This window comes from Coffea arabica, chromosome 1c (genome assembly GCF_036785885.1).
Source record: "Coffea arabica cultivar ET-39 chromosome 1c, Coffea Arabica ET-39 HiFi, whole genome shotgun sequence".
NCBI classification, from domain to species: Eukaryota; Viridiplantae; Streptophyta; class Magnoliopsida; order Gentianales; family Rubiaceae; genus Coffea; species Coffea arabica.
The window spans coordinates 46,994,284-47,004,679 of NC_092310.1; the positions used below are offsets into that span (position 1 = coordinate 46,994,284).

The 10,396-nt window shown below is 32.3% G+C and overlaps 1 protein-coding gene across 1 annotated transcript; it reads right to left on the reverse strand.

Annotated features, from left to right (window-relative positions):
• Window positions 1-3,423: 3,423 nt before the first annotated feature.
• Window positions 3,424-5,088, reverse strand: LOC140005795 (zinc finger BED domain-containing protein RICESLEEPER 2-like). The gene has a single exon (XM_072046757.1). It carries the CDS (start codon window positions 5,086-5,088, stop codon window positions 3,424-3,426), a length of 1,665 nt encoding a protein of 554 aa, XP_071902858.1.
• Window positions 5,089-10,396: the final 5,308 nt, after the last annotated feature.

A 10,396-nucleotide genomic window follows, 5' to 3' on the forward strand; every position in this document is an offset into this window, starting at 1 on the left:
TTAAATCAAGCATCATACACCTTCAAGGTGTTTAAAGAAATTGGCCATGTGAAGATGATATTATAATTTTGATTCGTCAAATGTACTTCGGGACATTTATCTTCAGGATCCTTACTTTCTTGTCCTTATCATTATTATCCCACTTCAAGTGGTAACTTTTTCTCTTGTCATGGTAAAATATATATTTACCAAAATCATAGTCAAGGCAACAACCATAACTAATAAATTGAAATTTAGTCGCATTCACTTCTGGGAATGGACTAGAACTAGTATGCAATAAGTACAAAATACTTCTCAAATTTTCTCTCAATATTGCTACTACAGGAGCATATTCGAGAAATCAATTGTGGAGATCATTTTCAATATATTTTATGAGTAAAATTTTCTCAACACAATTTCAACTGAGAAGTAATTCTAAAAATTGTATAATTATGTTCTTGTAGCCACAGGTAAATTTATCATACTAGACTTTTGAAATAATGACCATCTTCTAGTGGCCAAATATTTTCGTTAAAGAACGACCATCTTCAGGTGGTCGAATCTTTTTCTTTAAGTATTTCAAAGGACAAGTGAATCCTCAAACATAATTGATTTTCTATCATAGCATCTCTAAAACTCAATGCATCAAAATATAAGTATTTATAACAAAGACTTATAAAGATAAATAAGGAGAATTAAAAGGAGAAATATTATCTCAAAGATGTCAAACAATATATGTTTGTGTTTAGTGGTTGCTCAATAGTAGGTACTTGTATTTCGCGATAATTCAAATATTAGCCATAAGAAATTGAAATAAGTTTGTGGGTCAGAAATTTATCTCAGAAGTTATTTGAAGAAATGCAGGCAGAATTTTGGCAAAATCTCCTGTTTCACTTTTGTTCAAGGTAGAGCCTCCGTTTTCACCTTTTGCTTAAAAGTAGAGACTCGTGCTGATAACGTGTTGTAAAACTAATAAACTACTATAGTATGAATAGAGATATTAGAGAAAGGAGTAGAGAAATAGAGAGTGATATTCTTATTTTTCAATAAGATACAAAAGTCCTCTAAAAGGGTGTCAATGTACCTCTATATATAGGTACTTCAAAATTAAAGGTACATTAATCCTATTAAATACCCACTACTACAAGAATATGAAGAAACCTATGAAACGGTTTCTCCACTACATGAATAGATTTATGGATTGTAACTTCTATACATAATATAGCTATAAATCATGAATTAATCCTCTTAGGAAATACAAAGGGACATCCACATTTTAGTTGTTTCATAACAGTTATAGTTTATTTGCACAAATCAAGAAAGGGGTTCAGTGCAATGTATAGTCACCCTGTTTATAGCACAAGTTTTTTTTTTCCTTTTTCGGTTGAAACAAAAATTAACTTCTTCTAAAATAACATAATAAGGAATCTGCTTTATTCATGTTGGCTTCAATAGATTAAGAAAATTTCCCATCCATAAATTAGACAACATCTGCATAAACTGTTTAACTATATTAAGATTTTGATGACTCTCACATGTGACATAACTTATAAGTTACAGTAATTTTGACCCTATTATCAGTTGTACCTAGAGGTGGCAAAATGGGTGATTTGGGCGGATTTGGGTTGGGTAAAATGGGTAATGGATATAAGTGAGTCAACCCATGTATATCCATTTAATTAGATGGGTATAAATGGATAAATCAAAAAATGAGTTGGATAACCCAATTATCCATTTATAACCCATTTATTCTAATTTTTTACAAACTCATATAAATTCATTTTCTAAACTAAATTATCAATTTATACCATTTTACACCCATCATTAATTTTAAATATTTACTTATTATGCCAAATAAGTCTAATTATCAATTTTTTTTCCATCCGCGTGCTATGTTGCAAAATTACATATTATTTAATAATTGAACAATGAGAATCTAAAAATTTGGACTAAATAATATGAAAATTAACATAAAAATTTAATCCAAAACTTTGAACCCCTAGTATTTTTTCGTGTATAAATTTAAATTTTCATTTTGAAAAGATAAGAAAGGAGGCTAAAATTTGTCACAAATTAGTGATGCTAAAAAATGATCAAATTAATAAATTACGAGGAAATAAAGTGATAAGACAAAACCAACAAATAAATATAATAAATAAAACAAAAATAGTTAACATAAAAAATAGTTGAAAATCCTGATGAGGATTAGCAATCACTTCATTTAGCATACAAACAAAGATAAATTTTCAATAAATAGGAATAACCGATAGAACAATGAAAGGTTACATGGCCAAAACTTCTTGCCAACCTTCAGTACCAGAATAAACAATAGCTACTTGAATTCCCATAAATTGGTAGACGAAATAAATACACTTACAATCCATGAAACTTTTACAAGTTAATACTCCTACCAAGGATTGTAACAAAAAGACTGGCAGCAGAAGCAGAATAAGTAAATGGAAATGATAGTACTTCAAATTTGCAACAAAAAATCCTCTTCTCATTTTTCAAAATCCAGGTGGAGCCAGCTCTATCAAAATACTTAACAAGCACTCAGCTTCTCAAGCTTCGTACAACTGCATAGCATAAAACTCCTCTAGCTCACTGTTGGAATCCGCCAACAAGTTTGCTACCAGCTCAACACAAGTTTGCTGCTGGCTCAACACAAAACAGAGAAGATTCCTAGCAACCAAAACCAAATTCAAAGTTTTGTTGTTTGCTACTTAAATTTCATCTAGACAGAAAGATAAAATTCTTTTCACCACATTTCTAACAATCTCCATATATCAAGACAATCAACAAAACAAAAATTTGCAGTCAGGCTCAGAATTGTGAAGTGTGAACGGACAGGAAAGGGTTGATACTGCAAAAGTCAACTCTAATCTACTAGCATATTTCCTAAGCTAAACGGAACTTACAAACAAACATCAGAAAATCCTTTTCATTCTAAATCATCAATTTCAATGCAATAATTAAAAGCTTAAACAAAAGATAAATGCTCCTAGCCTTCCTGCCTAACTTACTACCAGATGATCATAAGAATGCAGCTTACCTAAACATGAAGGTTAGTAAGTTTAGCAACTAAAGGTGCAAAGTCAATACTCAGTCTTTCTCTATCTTCTTCATCTTCAGAAGCTAAAATCAAAAGTAAAGTTCAATAAGTGACTAAAAATGTAAAATACAAGATCATGTGCACAAAAAGTATAACATACCTGTTACTCCATATAACCAATCCCTAGTACATAACAAGACCTCCACATTTTCTGGTAGGAGCGAAGTACGAAATTTACCCACAATTCTACCACCAATACTAAAAGCTGATTCCGAGGCCACTGTAGTGATAGGAATACTTAAAATACCTCGTGCCATCAAAGAAATAATAGGGTACCGATTTTTGTTTTCTTTCCAAAAATTGAGAACATCCAATTCTTGAGTTGAAAGGAGTCAAGTATCATCCAAATAAGAGTCTACTTGTGACTTATTCCTCTTGTTTGCATGTTGTTGACTCTCAAATTCAGCAAAATCATCATTGTCATTGCCCAAATCACCACCAGAGCAGCCTGCTATTGATCCATCTAGCAAATCACCATCAAAAGTATTCTCATACTCCTCAAATAGTAAATAAAATTTATCCCGAACTTCCTTAGCACGTTCTTCATAATCAAAAGGATACAGCTTCTTAAAAGCATACACCACATAATCCATTTTGAAGCGCGGATCCAAAATGACAGCAAAACTCAAAACCAAGCTATAACATTCCCAGTACTTCTCAAATTTTAGTTTCATTTGCTTGGCCATTTCACTCACTTCAATGTCTAAATTATTGACCTCTTCCGTGATAACTTTTTGAATTTTCCAGACACCATGAAAATACAAATTTGCAGTTGGATAGTTAGTCCCAAAAAAAAGGGTGGTCAGGTCATAAAAAGGCCTCAGCAGTATTGTAAATTTCTGCACCCTAAGCCATTCTTCTTCAGTTGGGTAAAATATGCTGAAGCTACGATCAACCACGTGCAACTGATGAAAGGCAAGCTTATATTCAAGTGCACTATCCAGCATCACAAATGTAGAGTTCCATCTGGTTGGGACATCTTGATGCGCCCTCTTATTGCATGGCAAAGAAACTTGAACAATACACTCTGCAAATTTCAACTTTCTTGATTCACTAGCTCTGATATATTTCACACAGTCTCGGATCTTTGAGACTGGTTTGGAAATAACTTTGACACCATCTTGGACAATCAAATTTAGCACATGTGCATTGCATCTTACATGAAAAAATTCACCCTCACAAAATAGGGTATTTCTTAGCCTCAAATGCTGCTTCAACAGATTCACCATACCATCATTGTAAGATGCGTTTTCCAATGCGATAGTAAAAACTTTTTTTTCAATAGCCCAATCTCTCAATAAACCTATGACTTTTTCAGCTAATATTGGACCACCATGTGGTGGTGGCATGTGGTGAAAATTTAGAACCCTCTTTTGTAAAATCCAATCTTCATGCACGAAATGAGCCGTCAATGCCAAATACCTATCTGTTGCAATAGATGTCCACAAGTCAGTAGTAAGGCAAATTCGACTTGAAATTGAATTTAATTCTGTCTTTACTCTCTCTTTTTCCCTTTTGTACATCTTTTCAATATCAACCTTTATCGTGTTTCTCGAAATGGGTAAAGCATCTGAATTTAAGTATACACACAAGTTTCGAATTCCTTCTTGCTCCACCAGTCTATAAGGATGGTTATGCTTCACAATAGCAATTCCCATCTTTTCCCGATAAATTCCTTGGTCAATTGGAGACCGTTCTTCAAAATCAGATTGTCCACGCCTAGTACAATTTGAAAGATGACGCCATAAGTTGCTTGTTCCGGTTGTTCTACCATATGCATAATCACGCTTGCACCATTTACATTGTGCTCTTTGTGAACCATCTAGTTCAACATACAATATATCAAATTCATTCCAAATCAATGACGTGAGCTGTCTCGAACGCTTAGAAGAATCTTGGATCAACACATCTGTATTGGCAGGCTCATGGCTTGCATAAGAACATTGTTCCTGAATGTGCTCTGACAACTCATCTGTTGGATCAAGATGGGATAGCATTTCTATTATCTATATTACCAACTATGTACACCTCATCTGATGTTTTCCTATCTAAGACTCTCAGCCTTACATATAACTTGTCCTGCCCTGCCCTCTCAGACTTAATTGTGCTGACTGCACTTGCCAGTTTCAATGACTTGATAGCCAAGCCCAAGTTTCAACAACTTTCAATTTTCAGCACTTTAAAAAGTTCCTTGCCACTTTGGTTTTTTAGCTTTTGACTCTTTCTAATGGGAGGACCTTACAACAGTGATACTGCTGTATTCAGTGCATCAGTATCAGCATCCTGCCAAGGTTAAATAAACAATTGGCTGAAACTTGCTTGTTCAAAAGAACATGGCACTCACTTATTAACTAGTACACAATATTTGCTAATTCAACCAATTTAGTTAGTAATAAGATTCGGTTGCCAACATTGGCAAATGAGAGAGCTACCAAGTTCTTTACACTGAACTACGTAAAATAAAGTGCGTTTGATTTTATCCAATAGACCTTGCTAACCCAAGATTATCAAGATTAAACAATAATTATTTTATCGTCGACTAGTCTGAAATGAAATTTGTGAGGCATCTGACCCAAATTATAAGGAGACGGAGTGAAATTCTACAAGTAATCAACACTTTTTACCCAACCCTCCCCTTTTTTCTACACCCACCAGTTCAATACACAGAAATAAATCAGTTAACCTTGGCTAACTTTTGATTTCCTTATATCAAGAGCAAAAACTTCAAGAATGCTTCATTATCGACTGGTATATCATCTGGAGTAGAGAAGTTGAAGAATAATCTCACCTCGAATGCCAACATCATCTGGAGCAAGAGTTCTATTTTTGGGCCCAAATTTGTAGCCACCTTCAAGAACCGTCACATCCAACGCCTGAAATCGAATCATGAAGCATCATGAACTTGAAACGTAGATGGTTAGTTTGGCAATAGTCGTGGTTGTACTGTGGGTACCTGTTTGCAGAGGTGGTGAGCAGCGGCCAGACTCTTAACATTTCTCCGGGAAAATCTTCAAGACACCGCAGGTTTATTCATAGATCAGCTCAGGAATCGGACATGAAAGGGGCAAAAACCTTCAATTAAGCAGAGACGGGGAGAGGGGAATCAAACACTGTAGGAAGAGAATGGGGGGCGGAAGCGGTGGGCTTGCTGGTGGGGAGGGGAAGAAGATTGACGGTGAAAACTGAAAATACAAAGAAGTTTGGGAATGCAAGTTAAATGGGTTAATTGGGTTTGATGGGTTAAAATGGGTATAATTGGGTAACCCATTTATATCCATATATAAAAATTTAATGTACCCATATCCAATTATAAATGGGCGAGTATGGGTAAAATTAATTAAATGGGTTTATTTGACACCTCTAGTTGTACCTGTTGAACCTGAAGTGCAAGTGAAGGATAGTGAACTTCAAAATTTTGAATAACACTAAATATCTATTGGAAATTTTGTCTATTCACGTTAGTTTTGATGATTTCCGTCACCTTTCAGTTTAGTTCAAAACACAAGATGTTCGATTGTATGCTTTGAAATTACGGAGAGTGAGCTTTTTTGTATATTCACTTAACCATAAGTGACATTTTTGTTTTTTACCTACCAATTTTCATAAAGTTGTGCCTATTACTGGTCATTTTCTAAATGCCATACTGGGTAGTTTAGAATCTAAGAAGATTGGCATTGGACTTGTGAGCTGTTATCCGAGTTCCAACATCACATGGTTTTGAGATCTCTAGGCTATACCGATCAAATTTCGAGCAATTTTGTAAAAAGGGATATATAATACATCTACCAGCATAAAATGGAATTTTCCAAAACTGAATTTCACCCTAAGGTTCTATCACAATACATCTACTATCATGATTTACACTTTGATTTTTCTTTTTTTTTCTTTTTGATAAAATAGAGACATATCATATTGTAAATTTAATTTAGCGTAATACAGTGTTTGTAATGAGTGCAACTCCTTTTACATCTCGGGCAAAGAGGGATGTAAGTAAGTGAAAAAGAAAACAAAACTTTCTACCTAACTTTGCTAGCATGTCGTGATCTATACCTTGATGAGTATAATAATGTTAAAAGGCCATATATTGTCTAGAGTCATAAATGAATAGTTGGTTCTTTTATAATAAGGGAAAAATATATGTTTCATCCCTCACATTTCGTAAAAAAATTCTTTTTGTCCCTCACATTTAAAACGAAACAAATTGATCCTTCACATTTAAAAACCCAAGCTTTTACATCCTAGAAATCAACTCTCAGTTGTGAATCAAACCATCTAACAACCCGGTTACAAATTTTAGGGGTAGAATTGGTAGATCACTCGCAAAAATATATTTCTAACAAATAAATTAAACAATTAAAAAATCTTAATTAAAACCCACTTGCTTCTTCAAAAGAACGAAATAGTGCCAAAGCTCTCAAGCCCTAAACCCTTAGAGCAACAAAACCAAGGAATATCGTTGATGTGTTGTCAACTATAGTTCTTATTAATCTAGAACGTATTAAAGTGTTGAATCCTTGTACAAAAAACATCAACCATCTTTTTCCACTCCCCAATCCTTGCCAACTCCGTTGCATCCTCTTCAGAGAACATGTAAAACAAGCCATCTTGCATTCTTTGACCAGACAGCAAGTAGTAGTACCTTATAGAATGTTCTTCATATCCAAGCTCCTCTGCAATCTTATCGAGGGAACACAAAGACCATCTCTCTGAGTTACAATAGTGATAAACTGCAACCAAACCCCCTACGTATGCTCTCTCATGCGTAACTTCAAGCTTACCTCCATGATGGACCCTAATAGAAAAAAGATTGGTGTTTGTTCCTGCCAATAATTATTGAGGCCATTAAACACTTGGGACCACAATAGGTGAACATGTTCACATGCTATAACCATTAATTTATAACTCTAATTTGTCTCATCTTCAATAAATTATCAACATCAAAACAAAAATTAGATTTTTTTACTCCCTAAATATTCCATGCATACAGATAAAAAAAATCGTCCATTTACGACCACAACAACATATTAGAAAACCCTAGTTTCTTGTTCTTCATTTAAATTACACCATAATCAAGATTACCACACAATCATTCAATAATTGTTGTATTTTATTGCACCACAACCCATTTAACGTAAATCAACAAAATTTTTGCAGATTAACATAAAAACTTACCATATTCTGGTGCCTGCCACCCCGTTTCTTCCTCTTTGTTGCCTTCCATCTACAAGGATTCACCACTTTAATACGTTCTAGATTAATAAGAACTATAGTTGACAACACATCAACGATATTCCTTGGTTTTGTTGCTCTAAGGGTTTAGGGCTGAGAGCTTTGGCATTATTTCGTTCTTTTGAAAAAGCAAGTAGGTTTTAATTAAGATTTTTTAATTGTTTAATTTATTTGTTAGAAATATATTTTTGCGAGTGATCTACCAATTCTACCCCTAAAATTTGTAACCGGGTTGTTAGATGGTTTAATTTACAACTGAGAGTTGATTTCTAGGATGTAAAAACTTGGGTTTTTAAATGTGAAGAACCAATTTGTTTCGTTTGAAATGTGAGGGACGAAAAGAATTTTTTTACGAAATGTGAGGGATGAAACAGGTCATTTTTCCTTATAATAATTGAGTTTACTACATTATAACTTTGGAATCCAAACAATTAAAACCATTGAAGAGAAATTTCATGTTATTTGTATTTTTGTTTGTTTGTTACCTAAGTAGAGCTTAGGCATTGATCATAATTTCTTTCAAAAAAAATAACACATACACATACACACAGAAATGCACACATATTTACCAAATTTTTCATTATAATTAAGAGTTATTTATAATTGAACGATATATAAATCTCAAAAAGAGGAAAATTTGAAAGAAAAGTATGCTTCATTTATTATCTTCTTTTTTTTGGGTGAATAACACTTTGCCTCCTGAACAAAGGAAGTAGTCACACTTTATCCCTCTCAACTATATATATATATATATATATATATATATATATATATATATATATATATATATATATATATATGCATGTATGTATGTATTTTTAACCCCCATGAAGGCTAATTAAAGTTAGAAATACAAAAAAAAAAAGTGAGTGCAATGACATTTTACCCTTTTATTCATGAACTTATCTACAACTTAGTACCACTACATATGTGTGCGTGTATGTATTTTTAAGCCCCATAAAGGCTAATCAAAGTTAGAAATACAAAAAAAAAAAAAAAAAAAGTGAGCGCAATGACATTATTACCCTTTTATTCTTGAACTTATCTATAACTTAGTATCACTTCCTTTCATTACTAAAGATTTACATCTTCTCTATTGTATTAATTGTATAAAAATGTCATACTAAGAAAAGTTAAAGACGGTTAATATTTGGTTTATATCCTTGAAAATTTTTTGTTAGACTAATGTTCGTTTTTATGTATGTTTTATTCAATTTATTAGACTTTAAGTCAAACAAAATGGATAAATAACACAATACTAAAAATAAATACAATTGCCAAAAATTTCAAAAAAAAGGTGATACTATACTCATTTTTTTAAAGTAGTCTTTTATTATTTTAATTTCTTTAGCTTGTAGACTAATATTGTTGTCATTTTTATTTATCAAATTAGTCCAATATTAAATTCCTAATCAAAGTGACAAAAAAATTTGATATGCTTTATTTTTAAATCTAGAGAAGGAAAATGGAGATTAAATCAAATTTCATTTTTTAAAAAAGAAAAGGCAATAATAGTAAACTATAAGTATATCAACAAAAAATAAAAATAGTATTAGCCTAAAAGTTCACCTAAACTAAAATAATAAAAAATTACTTTTTTGAACAAAAAACAATTTAGTATTACCTCTTTTTCCTAAAATGAAATTTGATAATTATGTTTATTTTAGTATTATGTTATTTATCCTTTTTGTTTGACTTAAAGTATAATAAATTGAACAAAACATATATAAAATTGAACATCAACCCAACAGGAAAAATTTTAAGGATATAAACTAAATATAAACTTTTTTTTTTGCTTTTCTTAGAGATTGTTGTATAGTTGATACACTAGAGAAGATGCATACTTTTTTAACAATAAAAGGAATAATATTAATTTATAGATAAATTCATGAGTAAAAAGTTAATAAAATCATTGCACTCACTTTTTTGCCCTTCTAGATTTAACTAATCTTCATGGGATAAAGTGTATATATTTAAAGCTAAAGAAGGTAAACTGTAATTACCCCCTAAGTTCAGGGGGCAAAGTGTTATTAACCCCTTTTGTGTCATTGTACCCGCCTACCTGGCATCCATCAG

Excerpts from the sequence above, each read along its gene's own strand:
- LOC140005795 (XM_072046757.1), bottom strand. The coding sequence starts at position 5,088 with ATGCTATCCCATCTTGATCCAACAGATGAGTTGTCAGAGCACATTCAG.